This window comes from Ochotona curzoniae, unplaced genomic scaffold (genome assembly GCF_017591425.1).
Source record: "Ochotona curzoniae isolate NIBS_2020 unplaced genomic scaffold, NIBS_Ocur_1.0 patch433, whole genome shotgun sequence".
In the NCBI taxonomy this organism is placed as follows: Eukaryota; Metazoa; Chordata; class Mammalia; order Lagomorpha; family Ochotonidae; genus Ochotona; species Ochotona curzoniae.
Window position 1 is genome coordinate 1,098,833 of NW_024467010.1, and position 27,193 is coordinate 1,126,025.

The 27,193-nt window shown below is 50.8% G+C and overlaps 2 protein-coding genes across 5 annotated transcripts in view; one reads left to right on the top strand and one right to left on the bottom strand.

The window, feature by feature from the left end:
• Positions 1 to 4,146: 4,146 nt before the first annotated feature.
• Positions 4,147 to 5,632, bottom strand: LOC121167893 (uncharacterized protein C16orf90 homolog). Its single transcript, XM_040997595.1, has 3 exons — positions 5,587 to 5,632; positions 4,853 to 5,206; positions 4,147 to 4,304 (listed from the first exon to the last, which is right to left on the bottom strand). Exons 1-3 carry the CDS (start codon positions 5,630 to 5,632, stop codon positions 4,147 to 4,149), a joined length of 558 nt encoding a protein of 185 aa, XP_040853529.1.
• A 3,107-nt stretch (positions 5,633 to 8,739) lies between these two features.
• LOC121167931 (clusterin-associated protein 1) overlaps positions 8,740 to 27,193 on the top strand; it is a 43,779-nt gene continuing 25,325 nt past the window's right edge. Inside the window, exons 1-7 of one of the 4 annotated variants that reach the window (XM_040997659.1) lie at positions 8,740 to 9,047; positions 11,133 to 11,244; positions 12,794 to 12,878; positions 15,169 to 15,348; positions 18,591 to 18,686; positions 20,209 to 20,292; positions 22,789 to 22,922. In XM_040997659.1, the coding sequence (XP_040853593.1) occupies positions 9,026 to 9,047; positions 11,133 to 11,244; positions 12,794 to 12,878; positions 15,169 to 15,348; positions 18,591 to 18,686; positions 20,209 to 20,292; positions 22,789 to 22,922 (713 nt within the window). In that variant the 5' untranslated portion in view covers positions 8,740 to 9,025. The remainder of the gene's footprint in view (positions 9,048 to 11,132; positions 11,245 to 12,793; positions 12,879 to 15,168; positions 15,349 to 18,590; positions 18,687 to 20,208; positions 20,293 to 22,788; positions 22,923 to 27,193) is intronic. The other 3 variants (XM_040997657.1, XM_040997656.1, XM_040997658.1) reach the window with 3 other exon arrangements.

The following is a 27,193-nucleotide window of genomic DNA, read 5'->3' on the forward strand; positions in this document are numbered from 1 at the left end:
GGAGCTTCTCACTTCTAGGAAGTCTCCCTGATTTGCTGTTTGTTTTTTTTTAAGGGCAGTGGATGGCAGGGTTAAAAGTTGATTTATTTATTTGAGTTAGAGAGCGAGCACCCGTCCATTGGTTCATTTCCCAGGTGGAACAGGAGCTTCCTCTAGGTCTCACATGGGTGCAGGGCCCAGGCACCTAGACCATCCTGCAGTGCTTTTCCCAGGCACATCAGCAGGCTGGATTGGAAGTGGAGGAATTGGGCCTCGCAGTATCCACATAGGATGTCAATGCTGCAGGTGGCAGCTCATCCTCCAGGGCCCCAGTGCCAGCTCCAAGGCTTTATGGTTTTAAATAGTATAGTAACATGATTCAACAACTTAAAAGGTGGGAAAAAAACACAAGTCCCCTTGCTGCCTCACCCTCTGGTTGCTCATCTGGTTCCCGCTGCATCCCAGATGTGTTCCTAAGAAATCTGCAGAAACTTCTCTATGCCAGTATCACCGCCCCTCGCTAAACCAGAGCCCTGGTGGGCACCTACAGATGGGGGTTCCCAGGCCTTAGAGAATGCTGTGGCTGGGTGGGGCATAGAGTCAGGCCTCCCTCATGTACCCATGTGGCCCAGTAAGGTCTGATGACTTGGCACAATAGGCCATGTGGCTGCCTGAATTGTGTACCTGTGAATGGAATCATCTGGGATTTGATTTGTACCAGGGGCAAGAAGAGCTGGGTGGCCACTGGCAACTGGCCTTGGTGATAGGCTCCTGCCCTTAGGGTGCCAAGACCCCATGGCAGGTGTGGGCCAGACAGTGGGGTAGGGCAAAGGCCATGTGGTACCTTCACACCTACTTCTCTCTGCCCCACAGGTTCTCCAGCTCTCCTCTGGCTTCTGGAAACCTCTGCCTCTGCCCAATGCCCTGGTCATGCCTTCACACACATGCACCCATCAGGCAGCTGGCCGGAGCAGCTGCGCTCACTGGGCACACTTCTTGTCCCAGGCCTCTCCTTGGCCACCTGTTCCCCAGCCCCTTCCTGCAAAGCTGAGGGGAACCTGGTGCTGTGAGGGAGCAGCCCGAGTGTTGAGCCCCAGAACAGAGCAGAGACCCTGCCTCAGGATGCCCGGCAGGAGTGGGGAAGGCTCTTCCCACGAACATAGAGCTCTGAGCCCAGATGCACAGATGATATTGTGATTCCTGCTGTAGCCAAGACACCACTCAGCCTGCTGGATTGGGGACTGCTCCATGCACCTGACAGCCCGCTGGGAGCTGGGCTGAAGACACGTCTGCTTCCCCCTTCTTCATCCCTCCATGAGCCACAGCCCCAAGACCTGCCCAGTGCAGACAGGAGACTGAGCTCGATGGTGGATGGCTGAAGACAGGGGCGTCATGTGCCTGGGCCAGCTCTGAATTGTGCCTGCAGTGTGAGTCCATCACACAATCTAGCATCCTCCCCACCCTGCACCATACCCCCGTTTCCCCCAAGAGCCATTGCTGTCTGCCTTGCCCTGCAGCAGCTGGGACCCCCGGGATCCCAGGGAGCCAGGGTATCACAAGGTCTGGGACAGAGGGAACCAGTCTTAGCAGATGGCGCCTGGGCAGCCCAAATGCTGCCCTCAGAATGTGCCAGGCTCACATGGGGAAGGGGCCCTGGTGTGATGCAGCATCCTGTTAACTGGTGCAGCCTCGGCTGCTGTGCTGTGCACTGAAGTCATGGTGTCCTCTCTACTCAGAATCAATGATGATCATGTGATTTTTATTTCTGCCCCATCGGGTAAGGGAAGTGTCTTCCAGAAGGTTCTGCCTTGGACTTTTCAGAATCCAGCTCAGAGGCCTTGCCCACCCTCCCCGCCTGCCCCATTAATCACTGCACTGTCCAGCTCTGTGCTGAGCGGATTGTAGTGTTTCATTACCAACGAATAAATAGACGGCAGTTGGGTGCAGCCTGTGTGCAGGATTTGCTCCTGGAGCTGGGGCCGGGACCACTTGCCGTGGCCGTGTGCTAGGACGACTTCCAGCTGAGTTACCGGTTGTACACCACTGGCTGGGTTATTCTGACAGCAGCTGTGCCAGTGGCTCAATTTCCCAGAGCTCAGCCTTGGGCTGGGGTGTGGTCGAGGGGCGGGACGACTGTCCTGGACTCAGGAAGCCTCCCAAGGGGATCCAGCACAGGTGCCAGCCTGATGGGCCAGGTGCATGGTACACACGCACATGCACACACATGCTCCTTCCCCCTCTCTGCAAGGGTTTCCTGCCCAACACACACACACACACACACACACACACTCTGTAAGGGTCTCCTGGTGTCTAGGATATAGACTCTCCAAGGGCTGCTGTTTGAGAGTAGAGATCTGAGGGAGCAACTGTGGGCATGGGGTTGGGGTCAGCATGTGACTGAAGTGAATATCCCTCCTACAAGCTGTCCCCAGGCCTAGTGGCCTAAGCAGCTGTGTGGCTCCCAGTTGGGACATTTGTTCGTGAGGACGCTCATTGCCCTGTAAGGTGCTGGCTGGGTAGACAGACCACAGTGGAGTGGGAACTGGAGAATCTACTTAGGGTTGCTGCAGCTGCAGCCAGCTGGGCCATAGTGCTACCGCATTGCCTGCCAGTGGCAACCTGGGTTAATTCTCATTGGTCAGCCATTCCTAGATGACTCTGCACATGGCCACTGGCCTCCTGCTCAGCCTGCAAGTACCCAAGCCTTGTTGTCATTGTGAGGTATTGTCAAGCAAGATCCAGTGGCACACCCCTCAAGCGGAAGGAACTGACAAGGGCTAGAATGTGGGTCTGTGTGGCTCACTGGGTCACCCAACTAGGCACTGCGCACCAGGCCATCTGAGCTGCTCATCAAGCCTCAGGTCTCCACCAAGAGGTAAAGGGTTCAGATCACTGAAGGTCACCAGGGCCCTTGTACTGTTGGCTCGTGGGAGTCTCACTTGGGCCCACCCCACTTGGCAGCAGACCCAACCAGCCCTCAACAGGTGAATGGTGTCCTGATACCTCTGGCAGGCCACCCAATGTGTCTCTTGAGTAGCGGCTGGTCAAGTCTGCCTGGCTGTCATGTCCCTGGGGAATGGATGTGAGGGAGAGGGCAAAGGCAGGCATCTTCTGTCACCCCAGCTGGAGTGTCCCCCATCCAGCCACATCTGTAGACTCTGAGCAGTCTATAACGCCCTAGGGCTGAAGCCTGCAGCATCTGTCATCCAGGGACCTAGGAAATGCCCAGCAGGGAAACCAGGGTTCACGGGAAGCAGACCGCTGTCTTCGGTGCCATCACCCAAAGCAGGGACAGGGCTCAGCTCTCGTGGCCCCAGGCTGCCCAGGCCAGGGTCACAAAGGCACCCCTGGGTGTTTCCATCCTCTCCCACAGAGCAGGAGTTCTCACAGGGGGTGAACCACCAGGGGTCTTGGGATCGTGTCTAGAGGCAGGTTATCACCTGTGGGAGGAATGCCTTGCTGACATCCAGAAAACGATGAATGATCGGTCCCAGATGTAGGCCTACCCTGGCACAGAAGATGACCACACCTGGGTGCCCAGATGACGGATGCCTATAGGGGAGAGATGAGTCTGTCCTGCCAAGGAGGGACAGCTTGTGGGAGCCCACGGAGCAATGTACCTTGGTTTGAATTGCTCCCTGCATTTTGTCTAGTGAGAGCTTCCCTGCCCTGTAGAGCCAGGTATGGTCTCCAGGTCCTGTACGCTCCTCCAGGGTACTCCAGCTGCCATAGCGTCTGGCTTTTGGCTGTGTCTAAAGGCAACCACGGACCTGTTCCTGCTGCAGCAGTGGTGTGTTCCAGCTGAAGGGGCTCTGTGACTGGGAGGTGTAGGCCTTGCTTTTATTGATACGAGATCTGAGGGCCTCCCACCTCTCAGGAGCTCAGTGCTCCAATCGGCCTGGCCTGCCAAGCAGGCTGCAAGGGCATGGCCATGCTTGCACTTCTCTTGTTCCTCCCATAGGACATCTCCCTCACTCCCCGCCCTGTTCCCCGGCATTTCCCCAGGACTGACCCAGGTCTGATACCAGACACCTGGCAGGGTGGCTCAGTCAGTGGGGAGGGCTGCCGCAGGGGCTACTAAGCCTCCCACCTTTGGACCTGCCTCTTTAGCACTGCCACCACTGCCATCCTGCCCCCTGCTATTGACAGCCTGGCACTTGGAGGTCCCTATTGTCTCTCTAGAGCCCCAGAGCGAGTTCTCTTGCACAAGGGACAAATAGTCTCTTCCAATGCCCCCCACGACCTCTTGGGCCTGAGCCCTAAGCCCTCAGGGGCCCCAGGTTGGGAAGGTGTGCCCTTGGCCTGGTCCATGCTGGAGCTGGAAGCTGAGGAAGGAGGAAAGAGAGGAATCAAAACTTGGGGAGAAACCAATAGCCTCACTCTAGGATCCCTGGAACCCAACAACCTTCAAAAGGCAAGCAGAGAGGACACAGTTCCACCCTGGGGAGGACGGGGGAAGAGGAAGTGGACAGTTCAAGCTGGAAGGACCCTCTGCTCCCCAACTGCCAACTGGAACAGACACTGAGACCTAGCAGGAAGGCAGTTGCCCAGGGCCCCTCATCAAATGCAGCCCTGGGACAGGGCCCTGCAACTCAGTCCTGACACCTCCCCTTGGCCTCACCCTGGCCACTGACAAGATCACCCCACCCAGGCTATTCACCCAGACCTCACAGACCATGAGGTTTTCTGACCTGCCAGTAGCCGACACAGGATTGGCACCAGATATGTGATGTCCCCATAGGAGTATCCTAGCCACTGTGTCCCTGGTCACTGCTAGGTCTCTCCCCGCTCCCCCAGATGACTTGGAAATGAAGTTGGTCCCAAAGTCCCCAACCCAGCCCTCTATCCCTAGGCCTGCCTCAAGAGTGCTCACCTGTGTTTCCCAGGCTGTCCCCATGTACTTGGGTTTCCAGAAGGGCTGAGCAGTAGCTGTTACTTGGGCCCAGAGACCCCCGTGGCAGAATCAGGGGCCAGGCAGAACCTTTAGGCTGTGGCAGGCAGCTGTCCGTCATGAGCTGGCCCAGCCAATGGCTTTTACACTGGCCAGCAGGCTGCATGTGGCCAGGCAGGTAGAAAGCCAGGCCTCGGAGGTGGCGCAGCCGGAAGTTCTTGGGCTTGCTGCCCTGGGCAACAGGGCACTGCTGCTCCTGGCTTCCCAGCCCTCCTTCATAGATGTTGGGAAGTGTGTCAGGGTAGCTGAGGTGTCCTTGAGCCCGGCCTGCTGCATCTGTGGAGGAGGGGTAAGTATCACCAGGTTGAGGCTGGCCTGGCTTGGTAGCCATGAGAGCAGAACTTAGCAGAGTGCCTATAAGATGAGCTCAGATGTCATCTCTAACCCTGGCCTGCAGAGCCTCAACTTCACGGTCTGACAAATGGGCCCAGAGCCACCAGCACCCAGCATGTTACTCTTTTCTGGGGCCTTTTGAGATTTTTTTTTTTGTGCCTCCTACTATAGCAAGAATATTCTGGTCCCATGAAGGGAACAGTACAGTAAATCCATAATTAAGTGGCTAGCTCAGAGTGACGGTGCCAGGCCTCCCTGTCCCCAGGCCACCCCAGGGGCAGCAGCATGGCTATGTCTTATTGCTCCTCCCCACAGCTCAGCACCTTCTCTGATGCGCAGCTCAGAGAACGCACAGACCAAGGCTTCCATGGAGGGCCAGTGTGGTGGGGGGAGGCACTGTCAGGCCGTGCTGTCTCCTTGCCCAGCGGGTGGGTCTGCAGGTCTCCCGTGGTGACCCATGGCCCTTATGATGTCACAGGAAAGACTCAGACTTTCTGAGCCCACTGGTTTGGGGGCCTGGAGAGCCACACTTAGAAAAGTGACATTTTGGGCCTCAGCTATGGCAGGGAGTGATGGTTTGAGGTGTACAGATCTGCCAGGACTGCCCCAGGGCTTTGGACCTGCTAAGGAGGTTCTGAGTGGGTGAGCCCCTGGCCTCACTATCCACTTTCCTATTAGTGAGTTATCCAGTAATGTGTTGGCCACATGAACTGTGAGGATGGGGAGGAACTCCCATCTTCCCCTGCTGGGCTGTACACTGGCACATCCAGTTGGAGAACAGCCTGGTCGTTTTTACAAAAATAAAGACATTGAATTTTACATACACACACACACACATATATATATATTACATATGTTTACATGTTTCTTGAAAAATGAAAACAAGAAAATACACGATTCCAGAACTAATATAAAACTCTTGTAATCAAAACACTATTGCTCTGGTGTAGAATATGATCAGTCAGCCACAACTAATGTAAGATGCTGAACTGGAGAGGCAGATACAGTATAGAGAACTATAATCCTTCAAAAAGTGTTCAAAACCTTAAGCAGAATTTATGGAACAGATCAATGGCTTAATTGGCCAATCCTCCCCTTACCATTGCTGGGGTCCCATATAGTTCATGTCCTGGCTGCTCCACTTCCAACCCAGCTCCCTGCTTGTGGCCTGTGAAAGCAGGGGAGGACGGCCCAAAGCCTTGGGACCCTGCACCCGCGTGGGAGACCTGGAAGAGGCTCCTGGCTTCAGATCAGCAGAGCTCCTCCGGCTGCTGAGGCCATTTGGGGAGTGAACCAGTGAGTAGAAGATCTTTGTCTCCCCTCTTTTCTCTAAGACTGTTTTGTCAATAAAAATAAGTAAAAAAATATATTTTTAAAAGAAAAAATGGAGCCCAGGACGATAGCCTAGTGGGATGCACTTGCATGCGGCAAGGCAAGGCGGAGGGGCTGGGAAGTCACTGGACAATCTTGTTCCTTTGAGCTTTTTCGCCATATCATTTTATAAGACATGTGTTTTGTGGCTAATATCTATACGTTGGCTTACCTCTTTTGTTTTCTTAATAGTGCTGTTAAATAAAAATGATGGGAGCCATGTTAGCAGATCAAACAGAATACAGTCCTTCATGCTAGCTGCTGCACTACTAAAATGAACTTAGAAATGGGTAAGCTTGCCAAAGAAAAAGAAATTAGATACATAAATTAGGGGATTCATAACAACCAATCAAAATAGGCCCACCCAGTCTGAGCCTGAACAAAGAATACTTTGTGCTTTAACCTATAAAAAACTGGGAATAGTTCAATATTAACCCAATTTTCCACTATTTTTCCCAGTTTCTGCTCAAGCTATCTTATAGAAGCCAACTGTTCTGCCAAGTCCCTTGCAGTACTTTTCTATTTCATAGGTGGCATGATACTTCAATCACAAACTCTGTTAAATGCCAATTCCATCATTAACCTTGATGCGCTGAAAAAAAAAAAAAAACTTAAAGATATATGTATTTGGGCCAAGTGTGGTAGCCTAATGGCTAAAGTGCTCAACTTGCATGCACTGGGATCTCATACAGGTGTCGGCTCGTATCCCGGCTGCTCCATTTCCCTTCCAACTCCCCGCTTGTGGCCTGAGAACCAAGGATGACCCAAAGCCTTGGGACCCTGCACCCCTGTGGGAGACCCAGAAGCTCCTGGCTTCTGGCTTCGGACTGACTCAGTTCTGGCCATTGTAGCTACTTGGAGAGTGAACCAGTAGATGAAAGATCTTTTTCTGACTCTCCTAATCTCTGCAAATCTGACTTTCCAATTAAAAATAAGTAAAAGATTTAAGTATTTATTTGAACAGCAGACTGACAGAAGGAAAGGGGGCAGATCTTATGCTAGCTGGTTCACTTCTCAAATGGCTGCTACGGTCATGGCTGGATTAGGCAAAAGCTAGTGCCAGGAACTCCATCCTGGTCTCTCACTTGGCTGCAGGGGCCCCAGCAGTTGACCCACCATCACCCATTGTTTTTCCAGGCACATTCAGAGGAAGCTGGATCAGAAGTGGAGCAGCCAGGACACCACTGGGCTCCTCAGCATGAATGGCAGCCTCCCCATGATGCCTCTTGAAATTTTGCTTTTAATAATTCTCTTTGAAGAGCACACTTTTTTTTTTTGCATTTTTAAATTTTTTTTTTATTGGAAAGGCAGATATACAGAAAGAAGGTGATACAGAAAGATCTCCCATCCTCTGGTTCTCCTCAAATGACAGCCAGAGCTGGACCTGTTTGAATCCAGAGCTGCCTCTGGGTGTGCGCAGTATCTCGAGGCCTTGGGCCGTCCCCCACTGCTTTCCCAGGCCACAGGCAGGGCGCTGGGTGAGAACAGGCACCCATTCAGGATGCCAGCGCCTTAACGTTCAACAAAGCGCTTTCCTCACGCAAGTTTTCCATAGAGAAGTCCAACTGAGCCCTGAAAGATGTTTTAAAAAGGGGTAATGGTTTTGATATGTGATGTTCCCCTAAAACAAAGCTTTCCCCGAACAATTCCTTGTTGTAGAAAATGTACAGTTTGGGGCTTCAGGTTTGTAACCCTTTACGAACAGGTTCGCGTGTTCACAGGCGGACTCACAACTCTTCATAGAAAATGCGATTCCTTCGCCCCTGAGACACTTCACTCACCTCTAAGCCCGCCCAGGGATGTCGACCCCTTCCCCTTCACCGATCCAGGAGAGTTCCCCCGCGCTCCCACCCGCCATCGGCGAAGGTCCCAGGCCTGGTGTCACCGCTAACCACCGGGCTGACCGCCCCACGTGCCACACGGCGCGCCTCCGCCCGCAAGAGGTCACGGTTTGCGCGCACTGCTCCCAGCCCACTTCCGGATTGCCCTGAAGGCTGAGCCGGCTGCGCGTGCGCGCTACGGGCCGCCCGCCTCACGCCCGTAGCCTGTCTGGTCTCCTCGAGGCGGCAGCGGAAGTGGGCGGCAGGGCCAACCGTGTCTCACAAGCGGAAGCCCCGGCTTCGAGAGCCCTGGTGCAGCGCGTACAGAAATGCGGACGTGAGAGGGCGCGTGCGAACCACGGACGGGCTCGAGCCCGTCAGCCGCTGCCTTGGGCCCCCTGCAGGCCCTGCCGCGCGCCCCGGGCCGCGTTTCGGTCCCGGTGGTGTTTGGCCCCGACCGCGCGCCGTCCGCGGCTCCTCGGTTGTCATAGAGACTGGGTTGCGGCCCGACTTGAGGACGCTGAGGAGACCGGCGGTGACCTGGACCGGGGTTGGCGGCGACGGAAGCAGGATGTCTTTCCGCGAGCTCCGCAGTAAGACGACTCCTTGCCCCGTGGCCCGCGCGGCTCCCTGACGTTCGGGCTCCGGAGCTGAGGGCGCGGCGCTTCCCCTTCCCGCCGAGGCCGCTGCCCAGGCCCTGTGTGACGCGGGGTGCTTCCAAAAGGCCGAAGAAAATCAAGTTAAAAGATGCGTTTCTTGGGGTGTCAAAATGTTTGAAATTCCTGCAGTTTTTTCATAATACACATTTTCCACGCAGTTTTTAAAGAGCTCCTCTCCCCCCATCTCTCGGCGGTTTGTTCGGTGATCACAAGGTCTCTGCCCCTGGAGCACTTGACGCGAGCTAGTGGGCTTAGCTTGGTTGTTGTGTATCCGGCTACATTACCGTTCTGGAACATTCGTACAAAACGCCGAACCACGGGGTGAGGGTGTGAGGGACGCGAGGGACACGCAGGTGGTAGAGGAGGCTGTTTGCTTGGGGTTGCCGCGTCCATGCTGCCGCAGGCCCGCACTTGTGCCTTTCTGTCTGAAGTCTGCAGGTGCATCCTGGAGCTCACGGGCGCTGCTGCTGTCCCTTTGCTCCAGGCACCACAGGTTTTCCCTAGGTGACTGCAGTGGACAGGGGGCCTGCGTCACGTTTTGTCGTAAATCCAAGTACTGCTCTGTAGCTGCCATACATCTTAATCTTTTTCCAAAGACAAGGGAACGAATGTTTTAACATGTATTAAGGTTTTATATGCTTAAAAAAAGAGCTTAGAAGCATAAACTTTAATTCCCCTCCCTAAATGCCTGTTCTTTCTCCATATATGTATGTATTACTTTTTAAAGGGCTATTTATTTCCATTGGAAAGGCAGCTTGGACTTCCAGAGAGGAGAAACAGAGGTCTCCCCTCTGCTGGTTCGCTGCCCAAGTAGCCGCAATGGCTGGAGCTGAGCTGATCTGTAGCCAGGAGCCAGCAGTTGCTTCTGGGTCTCCCATGCAGGTGCAGGGTCCCAAGGCTTTGGGCCGTCCTCGACTGCTTTGCCAGGCCTCATGCAGGGAGTTGGATAGGAAGCGGTGCCCATATGGAATCCTACACGTGCAAAGTGAGCTTTTAGCCATTGGGCCATCATGCTGGACCCCCAAAGGCCTACTATTAATATTTTAAAGTAACTTATAAGGCCTGGCATTTTAGTTTGAGTAGTAGGAGAAAAATATTGGAGAGAAAGTCCCAGCTAATTCCTAAGCCTCATTTTTATGTCATTACTTCTCTCACTGAACTTGAAAATGTTTCTTAGGTGGAATCCTGGTAATTTTAAATGTTTCCTGGGGCCAGCGCGATGGCTCAACAGGTTAATCTGCATGTGCCAGCATCCCTTATGGGCGCCGGTTTGTGTCCTAGCTGTTCCGCTTCCCGTCCAGTGCTGCTATGGCCTGGGAAAACAGTGGAGGACAGCTCTGCTTCAGACTAGCCCAGCTCTGGCCATTGCGGGTATTTGGAGAATGAACCAGTGAGTGAAAGACCTCTCTGTTTCTTCTTTCTCTGTAAAAATCTGCCTCTGCCTTTCAGGGCCTGGCAGAGAGTCCTTGCCTTACATGCACAGGGCTTTCATGTGGACGCTAGTTTGTATCCTGGCTGCTCCACTTCCCTTTCAGCTCCCTGCTTGTGGCCCAAGAGGACAATTGAGGACAGCCCATGGTCTTGGGACCCTGTACCCACGCGGGAAACGCAGAAGATGCTTCTGGCTCCTGGCTTTAGTTGGACTCAGCTCTGGCGGTTGCAGCCACTTGGGGAGGGGATCAGTGGACAGAAAATCTCTTTCTGTCTCTCCTCTTTGTAGTCTGGTTTTCCAAGAAAAAAATAGATAAATCTTTTTTTTAAAACCTGCCTCTCAAATAAAAATCAATAAATCTTAAAAAAACACCCCTCCATTTTCTTGCAGAGTTGATAAAAATTATCCTAAAGCTCTCAGGAGACTGCAGGAAGAGGGGACGCAGAGTACATGTACTTGCCATTTGTTAAGAAACTGGCTGGGAGGGGTGGGGGGAATCCCCAGTGCCTATAAAACTGTATCACATAATACAATGTTAATAACAATAAAAAAAAAGAAACTGGCTGAATCATCTTTTCTTTGGACAGATTTTACAGAGATGATGAGAGCGTTGGGTTACCCACGACATATTTCCATGGAAAATTTCCGCACCCCCAATTTTGGACTCGTATCCGAGGTGCTGCTGTGGCTTGTGAAAAGGTTTGGACTACATTTTGTTGCTTTTTAAGAGGGACTGTTATATTTCATTTATTGGTCACCTAGAAACAGGATGCTGTGGTGCAAAAGAGGAAGTGTTGTTAAGTGTGTGCGATTGACAGACTTGATTGTAGCTTGAAAGTCATGTTAGGGCAAGCACTTAGCCTAGCTGTGAGCATGCCTGTGTCACACAGGCACGGTTCTGAAGTTTCACTGCTGACCTGGCTCCCGCCTGTGGCCTTGTGCCAGTGCCACCTGGGAACCCACAGAGAAGGCTCAAGGAAACGGGTGCCTGCCCCCCACATGAGAGTTCTGGATGAACTTCCCGACTCTACCACTGTAGAGAGCAAACCAGCACTGGGAGAGCACTCCTCTCTTTCTCTGAGTTGGTTTCTTGCTCTCTCTCTCTGTGCCTCTATAAATAAATGCACATTTTTTTTAAAGATTTTTTTTTTAAATGGAAAGTCAGATTTACAGAGAGAGAATAGACAGAAAGATCTTTCATCCACTGATTCACTCCCTAAGTACCTGCAGCAGCCAGAGCTGAGCCCATCTGAGGCCAGGAGCCAGGAGCTTTTTCCAGGTCTCCTGCATGGGTGCAGGATCCCAAGGTTTTGGGCTGTGCTCGACTGCTTTCCCAGGCCACAGGCAGGGAGCTGGATGGAAAGTGAAACAGCCAGGATACGAACCGGCACCCATATGGGATCCCAGCTCATGCAAGGCAAGAACTTTATCCACTAGGCTCTCATGGTAGGCCCAAATAAACACACATTTTAAAAAACTCAACTAAATTAGAAGTAATCGTTGGAGGGTTGGTGTCGTGGCATTGCACACTGAGTCTCTGACTGCAGTGCCAGCATCCCATTGGTGTGTTGGTTCAAGTCCTGGCTTTTGAGCTTCTGAGCCAGCTCTCTGTGGCCTGGGAAAGCAGTGGAGGATGGTCCAAGTCCTTGGGCCCCTGCATGCATGTGGGAAACCTGGAAAAGAGCTCCTGGCTTTGGATCTGCTCAGCTCCAGATGTTGTGGCCATTTGGAGAATGAACCAACAGAAAATTTCTATTTTTTCTTCTGTCTTTGTAACTTTGCCTTTCAAATGAAAATGAAATATATCTAAAAAGGTTTTAAAAGAGGCACACTGCAGTTTAGCTAAACTGCCACTTGAGATGGCCATGTTCCATCTTGCAGTGTCTGGTTCAGGTTCCATTTCCACTTTGAATTCCAGCTCGCTGCCCTTGCTGCCTGGGTGGCCACAGATGGTGGTTCAGCTCCTTCATCCTTGCTCCCTGTGTGGGAGATCCAGATTAGGTCCTGGTCTTCTGGCTGCAACTTAGTCCAGCCCCATCTGTTGGGGGTATTTGTAAGCTGAGCCCCACATTTGATTTTTGAAATTCCTTAGACCTTAGATTCTGAAGTAGGGATTTGGCTTGTTGTGTTGCTCTCGCTGTGTTTTGAGTCTTGCCGCAGCTGGGATGTGGAGAGCCTCACGTGGCAGTTCTGCCGCCCTCTCAGTTGCCTGCTTTTTGTTGAATGCTGTGTTTGTTTTCTCTGACAGGTATGAGCCGCAGACTGACATCCCTTCTGACGTAGAGACCGAACAAGATCGAGTTTTCTTCATCAAGGCAATTGCCCAGTTCATGGTTAGTTGACAGGTGTTGTTTGTTTTGTTTTGTTGCAAAGATTTATTTGAAAGGCAAAATAATAGAGAGATCTTCCATCCTTTGATTAACTTCCCAGGTGGCTGTAGTGGCTGGGGCTGGGCCCGGCGGAAGTCAGGAGCCCAGAGCTCTATCCAGGCCTCCCATGGGTTTAATAGAAACCTAAGTACTGGGGCTATTATCTGCTGCTTTCTCAGTAGGAATTGGATTGGAAGCAGAGCAGCCAGGACTTGAACCAGCGCTCCAGTATGGGATGCCTATGTTGCAAGCAATGATTTAACCTGCTATCCACACACTGGCCACAGTTGGCATTTATTTATTTGGTAGAGTTATAAACTTGACTAGGTTAGGGGTGCATTCTGGTTAGTGTTGCTTTCAAATTGAGTTCAGTTCTAAAACCATTTTTTTTTGCCAGGTTTTTATGGAACCTTCTCACCAGTCAGAGTTAAGGCATTTTCTCCTTGCTTTTTTATTTATTTCCATTTTTGTTTGAAAGGCATGGAGACAGAGTAGTCCTCTTACTCCTGGTTTACTCTCCAGATGCCCGTGGCAGCCAGTGCCAGGCCACATGAAGCCAGGGGCTCACCACTCATTCCAAGTCTCCTGGCATCGTAAACAAGGACCCAAGAACATGAGCCATTGCTGATGCCCTCTAAGATGTGCATTAGCAGGAAGGGAGACTAGCAGGTGGAGCCGGTACTTGAACCCAGGCACTCTGACAAGATTACAGGCTTCCCAAGGGGCGTAGTGACCACCACACCACATGCTGCTCTTTACTTCAGCCTTTGCTGATTTTGAATTAGGTAATATGTTTCATGATCCAAATTTTTTAAAAATCACGAAATAATGACTCAGTTGGCTTTCTGTACTGTCTTTCTTTAGCCCAGTTGCCTTCCCAGTAGTCACTGCAAAAGTTTCATTATCGAGATGTAGTTCTTAATACACATTTTCCATGAACTCTTTGAATGTTCCCTCAATTGCATGGACCTCAACATTTTTTGCACCTTTTTAGTGCTATTTTCTGCATGATACATGTAAACTTCATGGTACATGTAAGCAAATTAAACTTGTGTTTTTCTTTATTTTACACATATGGTAGCATACTATATGCTACTGGCTAGCATCTTAACTTTTTTCAACTAGTAGTTTATTTTTGGAGAATGTGCCAAATACATACAGAATTCCCTTATTTTCACTTAGTACCTGAGTCGTGTTGGCTTGCATGGATGTCATAATGTATGTAATTTATGTAGGTAGGTTTTTTAAAATTTTTTAAAGAATTATTTTATTTTTATTGGAAAGTCAGATATACAAAGAGGAAGAGAGATAGAGAGGAAGATTTTGGGCTTGGCACGGTAGCCTGGTGGTTATAGTCCTCACCTTGCACACACCAAGATTCCTTATGTGCACAGGTTCTAATCCCAGCAGCCCTCTTCCCATCCAGCTTCCTGCTTGTGGCCTGGGAAGGCAGTTGAGGACGGCCTTGGGACCCTGCACCTGCGTGGGAGACCACGAGGAGACTCCCAGCTCCTGGCTTCAGATCGTCGCAGCTCCGGCTGTCACAGCTGCTTGGGGAGTGAATCATCAGATGGAAGATCTTTTCTCTACCTCTCCTTTCAGTATATCTGCCTTTCCAATAAAAATAAGTAAATATTTTAAAAAGACAAGAGAGGAAGATCTTTCGTTCATTGATTCACTCTCCAATTGACCACAATAACCAGAGCTGCATTGAACGGAAGCCAGGAGCCTGGAGCCTCTTCTGGGTCTCCCATGCAGCTGCAGGGTCCCAAGGCTTCGGGCCATCCTCTACTGCTTTCCCAGCCAGATGGGAAGCAGGTTGGCTGGGATTAGAACCAGCACCAATATGGGATCCCAGCATGTGCAAGGTGTGGACGTTAGCTACTAAGCTACCACGCTGGGCGCGTAGATAGGTATTTAAGTTGTATGCACCTTTTGCTCTTCGAAGCAGAGCTGTAACTTGTAATCTGACATAATCTGTCATGTGTGAGTGTAGCCAGAGTCAATTCATGGGATTAGAATTGCTGGGTGAAAGTTACGTGCACTTATAATGTTGGTATCTTTTACCAAATTTCTGTCTATCCTGGTTACAGCAGTTTGCACGCCTGTTCACAGATCTCTTGAATACTTCCTTTTTTTTCTATTCTGTTATAACCCAGTATTGGCAGAGACAGTCTCAAATCGCCAATGTAGGATTTTGTTTGTACATTATGTGGAAAGGACCTTCAACTTTTGCATTTTTGTGTAAAAATAGGCCACAAAGGCACATATAAAGCTCAACACAAAGAAGCTGTACCAGGCGGATGGCTATGCGGTAAAGGAGCTGCTGAAGATCACATCTGTCCTGTATAATGCCATGAAGACCAAAGGGATGGAGGGCTCTAAGATGGGAGAGGAAGACATCAGCAAGTTCAAGTTTGACCTGGGCTCCAAGGTAAGGGCCATGCAGGTTTGCGGAGAGGGCCGGGAATATGCTCTTCCGGCTAGCCGTGGCATCCGTGTCGGCCTCGGAGCACCCTGTCTCCGTGTCTGAAGGGCGTCTTGCCAGCTGTGCTCTTCAGTGCTGGCAGTCACAGGCAGTGAGTGCGAATGTGGAAAGCCCAGTGCTTCACATCAAGGTGAACCAGGAGTGACCCTACATCCATGTTGCAGGGTTGGGGACCATCAATTGGAGAGCAGTGCTGAGGTATGGAAGGCCCCACGTCATTCATGCCATGGTCAGAGTAAGGCAGGGGACAGCAACCAGGAGTGCTTGGGGACCTCAGAGATCTGAGGCGGAGGAGCGGCAGAGCGTGCAGGCAGGTGGGCTCTGAGAGTGCACTTTGTGCGTTGGAGGAAGAACGGGGAAGCTGGGTGATGAGGGCGGGAGGCAAGGCTGTGACAGGCCCTCTGGCACCTGGGGCGCCTTTCACTCTTACTCTTGAGTGAAGGTGGTAGGATTTTAAGCAGAGCGTTTGATTTCCCGATTCCAGGCTGAAGGCGTCTCCGTAGCTGGAGAAAGCCATTTCAAAAACACCAGATTCTGGGCACTCTGGGCAGAGGGCATGGGCAAAGCAGAGCTCAGGGCTGTCTGGCATGGAGGAACTGACACCACAAGCAAAACTGAAGGCTTGTCACCAAGCTCCACGGTGATGGTTAGCTTGTGTGGTTTAGGACAAATATAGTGGCCTCTCTGTTGAGGGACCTCCTAGCCTGAGTGGCAGCAGCTTCTGGTCTCATGAGCTATGAAGAACTGGGGATGGAAAAGGACTGCTTGCTGAGTCAGGATGGGTGTGCTGCCTCGGAGCTTGCCCTGGCCCCATGGGGACCTCAGCTCCCGGCTCTGGCCTAGGAATAAGGGAACTCTGTTAGGAGTGCGAATGGGAGCACGGCCCACTCCAGGACCTGAGTTCTTGGAGTGGCTCCCGTCAGACACCATGGTGCCTGAACCGGGCCGCTGCTGTGTGGTAATCACAGCGACCCAGGAGGTCTGGTTGGGTGAACCTTGTCATCACCTCAGGTTGGGCCTGAGCACTAGGCTGCTTGGTGGAGAGAAGTGGGTGCAGCCATGGTGGGGGACGTGTGGCCTGCGGGCCTGTTGAGGCCTGTGAGGTCATTTGGTCTGGCCCTTTAAAGACAAAGGCAGGCAGGACTCAAAATTCAAAGACTCCACAACAGGCTAATTTTTTCATAAATAATTTGGTGTGATTTGTGAATGATATTGTAAATATTCGAATTCCCCATCCCTGGGCTTGAGGTTAGCACACTCTGTTGGTAGGCCTCAGGGATCGGATGGGGCCCGAGTGTAAGCGAGAAGGCGCAGGGGAGATCCTGAGGCAGTGCCGGGCTGTTTGTTTGCCGAATGGAGCCACTGCCGTATGGCCAGCCTGCCAAGGAGCCGAGCGCTAGCTTCTATAACGTTCTGTAACATTCACAGTGGACGTGGCTGCCATGGTAAGTGGCTGCAGCACTCAAGTTTTCAGTCTGAGTGCCTGAAAGGATGAAGTTGTTCCTTGTTGAAATGCAGAGGAATCTGGGTGGTTGGGGAGGTGGAGCAGAGGCTGGGGTGCAGGGACAAGCCCATTTGGAGCTGGGGGTGTGCGAAGCATCATCACGTTGATGGGGGAGCCGTGAGGTGGAGGAGTGTGGCGGAAGGCCGGCCTGCTGGACTGCTGAGAAGTGGGAGTATGAGGGGAATCCTGCAGAGAGCGGGGCTTGTCTGCCACGAGGGGGGATAGCAGCCGGAGCTGGAGGGCCGTGCTGGGTAGGGAAGAGAAGCTGGAGCTTGAAGGCTGGGTGAGATGAGGGTGTCATTGCTTGTCGTCTTCCTGCGGTGGCTCCCACTTGGGAATCTGGGATGGCTGGCAGTGCCTAGTGGCTGTAGCCCCAAAGCCTCAGACAGAGAGTGGGCAAAGGGAAGTTTAGTAGAGGCCTCCAGGAGGGTATCAGGTATGTACCCCCCATTTCCCTGCTTCTATCAGGGGACCGTACTCTGACCTCCAAGAGGGAGCATGTCAGCCTTGAAAATTGACATTACCCTCTCAGTTTTTTATCCAGGAGCTCTTTTGGTTTTTTTTTTAGTATTTATTTATTTGAAAGGCTGAGTTATGGAGGACAGGGTATTGGAGGAGAGAGAGATCTTCGACTTGTTGGTTCACTCTCCAAATGGCTGCAGTGGCCGGAGCTAAGCTGGTCTGCAGCTGGGAGCCAGAAGCTTCTTCTTCTCCCATATGGTGCAGGAACCCAAGGACTTGGGCCATCTTTCACTACTTTCCCAAACACATTAGCTCAGAGCTGGGTTGCAAGTGGAGCAACCAGGACTCAAACCAGTACCCATATGAGATATCAGCACTACAGGTGGTAGTTTTACCAGCTACCCCACAGTGTTGGCCCCCAGTCCGTGAGCCCTTTAAAGACTCCCTTGTAACACCCCGTATTGGAATGCTGGTGTGAGTCCTGATTCCTCTGCTTCAGATCTGGCTTCCTGCCAAGGCATCTACAAGGTTGGGACTTACTTGGGTTCTTGCCATCCATGTGGCTGATTTGGGTGTAGTTCCTGCCTCTTAGTTCTGCCTCAACCAGCCCTGGTTTTTATGACATTTCAGAAATGAACCAGAGAATAGAGTATTCTCCCTCTCTTGCTATAAAACAAATAAAACTTTAAAAATAATAGTTTCTTGGTATAACAAAAAAGAGTAGGATGAACAATGTTTGCTTTCTTTTCACCATTAACTTATAGAGGATCTAACGTGTAAAGTTTTCGTCGTTATTATGTAAAAAATTAAAATTTCAGTTTGTTTTCTGTTTCACCAGAGTGGTTTAACAGGTTTAAAAGCTTGCATGTTGGAAGACTTATTTTTGTTATTAATTTCTTTATTTTAATGCATTGTAATAAAAGTGCCATTTATGCCTAAAAAAGAAAGAAAAGACTGCCTTGTACCTCCAGCTTGTGGACTCAGTTGGCCTTGATGTTGGTGTCTCAGAGCAAGGAGTTGTGGGACTGGCCTCGTGTCTGCTTGGCCCAGGTGTCCTCAGCAGCTGTCCTGAGAGCTCTCAGCTGTGGCAGGTTGGTGTGTGGCACTTTGAAGTGTGTCCTGTGGTGCAGCTTCCGGCTGGAAGGAAGCAGCTGTACTGGTAAGCATTGAATGCCAAATCAAACCCCTCACTGAGGTTTCTGGGTTGGTGTTTTTCTTCCAGGTGGCCGACCTGAAAGCAGCCAGGCAGCTTGCTTCTGAGATCACTTCCAAAGGAGCATCCCTGTATGACTTGCTGGGCAAGGAGGTTGAGCTGAGGGTGAGCAGTGTCAAAGTAACTTCCCTCACCAAGCACATTTCCTCTTCAGTTCTGCTTCTCCCTTGTGTCTCTTGGTTCCTTTCAGTTGTGTAACTCATGCTTCCTGGGAGAGTTGTATCAAACATGAGCTCCTCTTCCTGCTCTGGTACGTGCCAGCTGAGAGAGGTGGATGTGTGTTGTGTGGCTGAGACTGTCCTCCCATGCCTGTGCCAGCCCTTCTGGTCCTGGTGCTTGTTCCTCACAACTTCCTTGGCCGCAGCATCCTTCGTGAGAAGTGCTTGGCTACACCCACGTGTGCCAGCCTCGCTACCTGGGGATCACCAGGGAATCACTCTGATGACATTGGGAGTTGCAGAAATCTCCTGGGTGACACTCACCACAGCAAAGTTTGGGATTGCTGATTGGCAGCCGCTCCCCATCAGCTGCAGTTGATGTGGCCTTGGGAAGGAACTTTGGTGCGTCCTTATTCCATCCACTGCCTTTAACCAGCGTTTGGCAGTGGGTGCTTCCCTGCCCTCACCCACTCCGCCACACGTTAACCTTGCCTGGTGCCGAGGCTGTCCCCCACCAGTGATCACCAACCACGGCAAGGCAGCGAGCTCTTCCTCTTCAAGCAAGCAGCGAGTAAGCAAGCTGTCCCTGTTGGTGGTGTTTTCCCCGTGTGGAGATGAAGTGCACCACTCAGTAGAGGAAGCACGGATGGTGTTTGATACCTCGGCCATGAGCCTCGTCTAGTCCACTTGGGTTACCACGACAGCATGCACTACCCTGAGAGGTGTATAAACAAACACACATGTCATTCTCACCGTTCTCGATCAGGGACCCCACAGGTGTGATAGCTGGTGAGAGCCTGTTCCCTCCTGCTAGACCTTGTGTGACCAGTGTCAAAGAGCTCTGCATGGTCTCTTGTCAGGGCGCTCATGCCCTTCCTGGGCATACAGCCCTGTGACCTCACCTCCCAGTATCATCATGATGGGAGGATTTCAACACAGGAGCCGGGGAAATGGGACACACGTTCAGTCTGGCAAACCTCATAATGCAGCCCACTTCTCAGAAGCATCCAGTACTGCCACCCTGATTGGCTCCTGGTTAACACGAGGGTTGGGACAAGGTGAGCCTGAGTCAGAGATAAGCACCATGCAGGGCTTAGTCACAGGAAACTTATGGAGCTGATAAGGGATGCAGGCAGCACATCTCGCCATGTTGTTCGGGAGTCACATGAGCAGAGTGGCGATGAGGATGCAGATGTAAGGGAGAAGAAGGCACTGTTGCATTCACATTTACAGGTGGAGTTGGTGCCCGCGGAGCTACAGGCTGAGGATCCTGAGCTGTGGAGTGAGGCCAGGAGGGCATTCGGAGCCTGGGCCGGCCTTGAGGGAGGCGAGGGGGAAGTGTGGTATCAGAGATCCACACTGCAATGAAATGTTGAGAATTGGTCGTTGAGCCATGTCTAGATCTAAGAACATTGGTTTTGAAACAATTTTTCTGAAAATATATGAAAATGTTTTTTTGTTTGCTCTAGGAACTGAGAACAGAAGCCATTGCAAGACCGCTGGAAATCAATGAGACTGAAAAAGTAATGAGAATTGCAATAAAAGAGATACTGGTAAGATTACTCTGCTTTTATTATTTTAAAAAGTTTGAAAGGCAGAATAACAGAGGGAAGGGGAGAGACAGGAAGATCCCCCTCCGGCTGGCGCACTCCCCAGATGGCCACTGTGGTCAGGGCTGGGCCAGGTGTGGAGCAGGCTGAAGCCGGAAGCCAGGAGCTCCATCTGAGGCTCCCACATAAAGAGGCCCATGTACTCAGGTTGTCTTCTGCTGCTTCGCAGGCCCATCTAGCAACTGAGCCAGCACTGTAGGGGGCTTAACCTACTGCATCACAACACCAGTCCCTATTTAATATTTTTCTTCTTGGGACTCAGAAATACCTTTTTCTTAAGTGTTCAATCCACAAACAAGGTGGATGTAATAAGTATTTATTAGGGTCTGGCACAATGGCTTGATTGGCTAATCCTCCTCTTGTAAGCAGCAAGATCCCAATTGAGCACCAGTTGTGGTCCTGGCTGCTGCACTTCCCATCCAGCTCCGTGCTTGTGGCCTGGGAAAACCAGTAGAAGGTCCAAAGCCTTGGAACCCTGCGCCTGCGTGGGAGACCCAGACAGGCTCCTGGCTCCTGGCTTCAGATTGGCTCAGCTCTGGTCATTCTAGCCACTTGGGGAGTGAATCAGCGGATGAAAGATCTTTTTCTGTGTCTCGCTTTCTCTCTTTAGAACTGCCTTTCTAGTTAAAAAAAAAAAAATTAGTGGGGAAATTGAGAATTTATAGAAAAGTTTTTACGAAATCTTGCCTGCTTCTTACTGTTGTTTTTCCCTTCGTTACAGATATTAGTTTCTGTTGTTACTGAAGGTTAATGCATTATTTCAGTACATAATGCATTGTCTTACTTTACGGATTCCTCCTGGCTGGCCAAGTCAGTGTTTTCTAAGCTTTCTTAATGTTAAAAAGCGCTGCATTGGAAGAGTGGTCCCCAGCCTATCCGCTCAGCGCGTTTGCTTCTCTCATGCAGAGGCTTCCCTCGGAAGGCAGACAGTGACAGGGAGTCAGCTGTGTGATCTGAGCCAAGTTGCCAAGCTGTAGGTCCCTCTGTCTCTTCAGCTGTGGAGTGGAGAGGGTGCTGGTGCCTGTGGCGTGGGGCACTGGGAGCACTGATTGTGACTGTGCAGGCCAGGACTGATCTCATCTCTGACTAAGAGACCAGAGACAAGTTTTACTTTTCTGTGAGTTTGTGATTCTTTGTAGTTTGAAAATGACACCCTCCTGTTTGCCAGTGTCCTGGCTGAGTCAGCTGCACATGTTGCAGTCATCTGTGGAAAGCCTCAGGTGGGCACAGTTGCTGTCCTGGTGGCCATCCCTGAGGCATCTCCGGTGTGGGAAGCCTCAGTGATCCCAGCAGTGCAGATACGTGGGAGGAGTTGGGAAGTACACATCATTGTTTTTAGAAAACCAGGGAAAATGTTTGCATTTACACATTGCTCGTCTCATGTAATGAACAGATTATATGTAAAAAGTAATTTTTGTTTTTAATGTCAAATTGATGTGGTGGGTTTTAATCTGACTTTGACCCTGTGAGTGGGCATGTGCCCACTGGAGGCCCTGGAACTGCAGTCAGTGCTCTGTAGGACTGCTGTCCTGCAAGTGTCGTGGTGTCCAAACAAAAAGAGTCAAACCATTTACACTCCTCCATGTACCCCAAAGCTACAGAGAGACCTGCAAGTGAACAGGAAGCCTTTGGGGGTGTCGGCTCTTGTACCAAGCCCTGCAGGGGGACCATCTGGGATGGGAAGACACCTTGGGGATGCAGCCGGACTCCTGCTGCAGCAGACAGGAGCTCTGAGCTGCCAGGCTCCTGCCTGAACCAGCCTCCCAGGCATACCCGTGTGAGGATGCCATGTGTTGCTTTGGCCACAACTGCTTCCCGTGGACTCTCAGAGAGCAGAGATGTCTGTGGCTGCCAGCCCTGGCCCCGGCCCTGTCCCTTTCCTGCCCAGCCTGCTGCCCGGGCTCCTGTTGCACAGCCTTGCCACTGATTTTACCAGCAGAGTGGCTCCTCTGGAGTGGAAAGGAGAGGAACCTTCTTCTCTCAGTCCCAGCAGGCTGTGGGTCAGGGCTGAGCCCACCACGGGTCGTTTCGCATTCTTCCAGTTCAAGTGTACTTGTGGGAACAGGTTTTCTGAAAGTGGCCGTTTCTGACCAGAGGAGCCGCCTGATTGCTGCCAAGGGTAGCCACTGGCTCCTGGTGATATGTGCCCAGTCACATGCAGGCACTCCAGGCAGATGTCAGACCTCTCTCTCTGTCGGTCTGGACATCGATCATCTTTGTATCTCTGGGTAGAAATGTACCCATATGGGATCCTGGTGAATGATTTTTTTTTTGGATCTCTGTGACTTTCCTCTTGGAAATAGTTAGGTGGATCCTTTTTGCTTTGTTTACTGTAGTGCTTTCTGCATGATATTGACAGCTGAGAGTTGGAAAGTTCCTCTCAGGAGTCAGAGTGGTGGTCCTCACTGACATATTGTCTCTGTTTCCTGTCAAATGCAGGTGCAGGTTCAGAAGACAAAGGACCTGCTCAATAATGTGGCCTCTGATGAAGCTAATTTAGAAGCCAAAATTGAAAAGAGGAAATTAGAACTGGAAAGAAATCGGAAGCGTCTCCAGACCCTGCAGAGCGTCAGGTAAATGTGAAACGAGAATACGCTAGACCAGGAACGAGGGCTGACGACAGTTCACGGGCTGTTTCTGAGCAACTGGGAGATTACGAACGTTCCCAACACCAAGAAAAGATAAATGTCGAGGGGACACATATGCCAGTTACCCTGGCCTGATCATGAAACATCCTTTGCATGAATAGAATGTTGCTGTACCCCCAAAATATGTATAATTACCATGTGTTAGTGTTTTGTTTTCAATATTAACTTGTGAGAGTTACAGGGAGAGTAAGAGGGAGAAACAGATCTTGCATCTGCTGGTCCACTTCCCAGTTGGCTACAGCAGCTAGAGCTGGGTAGTCCAGAGCCAGAAGTGAAAGGTTTTTTTTGGATCTCCCACATGGGTGCAGAGGCACAGGCACTTGGGCCATCTTCCACTGGAGGATCTTTCTCTCTGTCTCTCTTTTCTGTATATCTGCCTTTCCAATAAAAATAAATAAATCTTTAAAAATTAGTTTAAAAAATACATTTTTAGAAATAAAGGGGCAAGCATTTAGGCTTGCAATTAAGACACTGGTTTAAGACAACTGCACCCCGTATCTGAGTGCCTGGTTGTCTTGTCCTGTCCACTTCCGGCTCCTGGCACACTCTCCTTCCAGTGTGGCAGCATTAATGGTTAAACTAGTTGAGTTCCTGTCACCCAGAAGGGAGACTCGGGTTGAAATTTCGGCTTTATCCGAATCCTAGTCATTACAGACATCTGAGGCATGAGCCTGCAGATGGAAGTTCACTATCCATCTTTCTCTCTGGTTCTCAAATGAACAAATTAAAAATAGGGGACCAAAAAGTAGAGGGTTCTCGCCTGTGGTGCTGTAAGTTAAGTTACCATTGTGACACCTGCATCACTTCTGTTGTGCTTCCACCCAGCTCCTTGCTGGTGTGCCTGGGAAAGCAGCAGATGGCCAAGTGCTGGGGCCCTGCTGCCATGTAGGAGACCTGGAAGGAGTTCTGGGCTCCTGGTTTTGGCCTGGCCCAGTACTAGCCATAGTGACCATCCAGGAAGCGAATGAGTGATGAAAGATCTCTTTGTCTCTCACTCTTTTAAATAAATGAATATTTAAAAGTAAAACAAAACAAACAAAAAGAAAGGAAGGAAGGACAGAGACTGAGGGATTAGAAGGGACCAAGTGCCAGAGCAGTGAGAAGGCCTCTCAGAGGCATCTCTGTCCCGAAACGTGCCTGTGTTGCTTGGTCCACTGAGCAGACTGCCTGACTCCTCTTTCCTGCATTTAATTTGTCTGGAAAACCACTAAATTCTTTAAGCTTTTATAACTTCTTGGAATGCAAAGCAAAATAAGTAAATCCAGATGGGGAAAGTTACATGAGACTTGTTCTTGGAAGATCTTGCCAGAAACAAATGGAAACAGAAACATACTCCCATCTCGTGGTTTGAATAGATTCTAGATTTTGATGACTCCTCACTGGTCAGTGAGATGTTTTTGCTGACTTGACCTCACTGGGAACACATTTTCAGAGAATAGTCATGGGTCAGAGGGGCTCAAAACACCTACGTTCATGGGACTTCTGCAAAAAGATTAATTTGTCCACTTATTTGAAAGACAAAGGTGAGAGGAAAGAGATTAATGGATCTATCTTTCATGCACTGGTTCACTCCTCAAATGACATCAGCCAGTTGAGAAGTGGGGCCGCCGGGATTAGAACCAACGCTCATATGGGGTCCCGGCACATTTAGGGCTAGTGCTTTAGCTGCTATACTTTTGTGCTGGACCCACGTTCTTCTTTTCTTATTTCCAAACTTTTATCACTATTTTTCACTGTTTTATACTGTCACAGTAATATAGTTGTTGAAGTACTTTGCACTGGTTCTTACACTGGTTTTATAGTAATGCTTTGGAACAAAGAATTCCTCATTTTTCTGGGAACTAGGTGCTGGAACCTAACCTGGTCTGACACACCCTAGACCCAGTCCACAGTGCAAAGGAATGCTATAGCCATGTCCAGTCTAGTTCGCTGTCCCCATTCCAGCTGTCATGCTCACCAGTGAGAACCACAGCCCAGCCAGGGCATCTCCTTAGCTCCCCGACCAGGCCTGTTCCCAACCACAGATTCTGAGTGTGCCAGTGCTTATTCCAATCCAGCGCTGAATAACCCATCCCCCATCTTGACCTTTGCCCTCAGATGCTGCAGCCTGATTGGCCTGGCCTGGCCTGCACCCCACTCCCTACCGTTTGTCCCAACTCTCATTGGTGGGTGCTGCAACCTAGCCCTACCCAGCCTGCCTCTATCCTTCACTTTCATGCAAACTGGTAGGTGTGATAGCCTAGTGTAACTCAGCAGGTTCACACCCCATCCTGGCTCCTGTGAATGCCAGTGTGCTATGGTTTGGCCCAGCCCTGCCTGATAAACTCCCGGAACCAACCCACATATTTGCCAACAAGTAAAGCAGCCTTGCCCAGTTTCACCAACACCCAGCCTTGACTCTCGTACTCAGCAGCGGGAGTGATGGCCTACCAGGGGGGTTCTCTCAACAGCCCATTCCCAGTCCCAGATTTCACGCATGCCAGTGATTACTAGATCCTTGCCTGGCACAGTCTGCCCCCCAGTCTCAACCTTTGTGTGTGCTGGTGGATGTTGTGGCCGGTTTGCCCCACACCCTATTGTTGGGTGTGCTTACAGGTGCTATAGCCTGGACCAGCCCAGCGTGTTCCCAATCCCAGCACCTATGAGTGTTGGTGAGTTCCATGACCATGATCATATCTAGCTCAACCCATCACTACCCCAACCTTGAGCAAACCAGCTGGTGTGGGAGTCCTCAGTGGTGAGCCCACGATCTCCCACAGTTTGCTCCAGACCCAGTTCTCTCATGAGCTGGTTAGTGTCATGGCCCAGCCTAACACTCTGCCTCAGTACTCACTGGTGGGTACTGTGGCCAAGCCCTGCCAGGTGGGCCCCCAGCCATGGTTTTTGTATGCACTGGTAGGCTGTGGTCGATACCAACAAACCCAACTCAGGTTTCTCATATGGTTTGGTGTACTGATTTGGCCTCAAAAGGTCTTCCAGTTTCCCTGCTCTAAACCACCGGTCTCAGCCCCCTTGTTTACCTGCAACTCTAGTAGCTTGGTTTGGTGCAAGTCCCCCAAAAATCATGCCTTACCTGTCATGTTCTCCCTCAGCAGTCCTCCCTCCCACACATCTCCAGACCTTCTCTGAGCAATCCACAGCCCCTCATGCCCGCTAGCTCACAGGCCCCCAGTCTTTCAGCAGTTTGCTGTGGCAGCCTGAGGCCTGCCTGACTACACAAGGCCCCCGCACACTCACACACAGGTCTCCAGACCCGTCTGCTGGCTTGCAGGCATCTGCCCCCTACATATCTTTAAAAAAATTGAATAGAATAAGGAAGTATGCTGGCACACTGGTATGGTTAACACAAATTTGGCATTCACCAGGCCCAGGATGCCTGCCAGCTGTTAGCTGCTTTTCTCACAGCAGTGGAATGCTTACCTAGGTACAAGGCAGCTGAGGCAGCTGTCTGCAGCTGGGGTTGTTGGAAAGTTAATTACTGTCTCCCATTCAAGTACTAACCAGGCTGGACCCTACTTAGTCTCTGAGATCAGACAAGATCGAGTGCATTCAGGGTGGTATGGCTGTTGACAGCTAATTCCGATCTGTATGTGCAGAAAAGTTTGGAAAAATGTGTATCGGGAATTAAGGGCTTATACCTGGAGTTGGGATTGTAAGTGATTGTTAGACTTCATGCCTTCTGGATCATTTCAGTTTGTTATCAAGGGCACATTTTTGTGATTTGGAAAGAAGCACCTGGGCTGGTGTAGTAACCTAGCAGCTAAAGTCCTTGCATTACACACACTGGGATCCCGTATGGGCACCAGTTTGTATCCTGGTGACCCTGCTTTCCATTCAGCTCTCTGCTTGTGGCCTGGGAGAGCAGTCGAGGATGGCCCACAGCGTTGGCACCCTACACCTGCATGGGAGATTTAAAAGAGGCTCTGGGGTCTTGGGTTCAGATGGGTGCAACTCTAGCCATTGCGGTCACTTGGGGAGTGAATCATCAGACGGAAGATCTTCCTCTCTGTCTCTCATCCTCCTCTGTATATGTGACTTCCCAATTTAAAAAAAAAGAAGAAGAAGAAGCACTGTTTAGGGGTGAAAAGGAAAGTGATTGGAGTGAAGGCCTTCTCTAATCAGCCCTGCCAAGGAAGGCCAGAACAGTTCTGGAAGCTGAAGAGCAGGTTTGAACTCCAGTGTGTGCTTAATCCTTT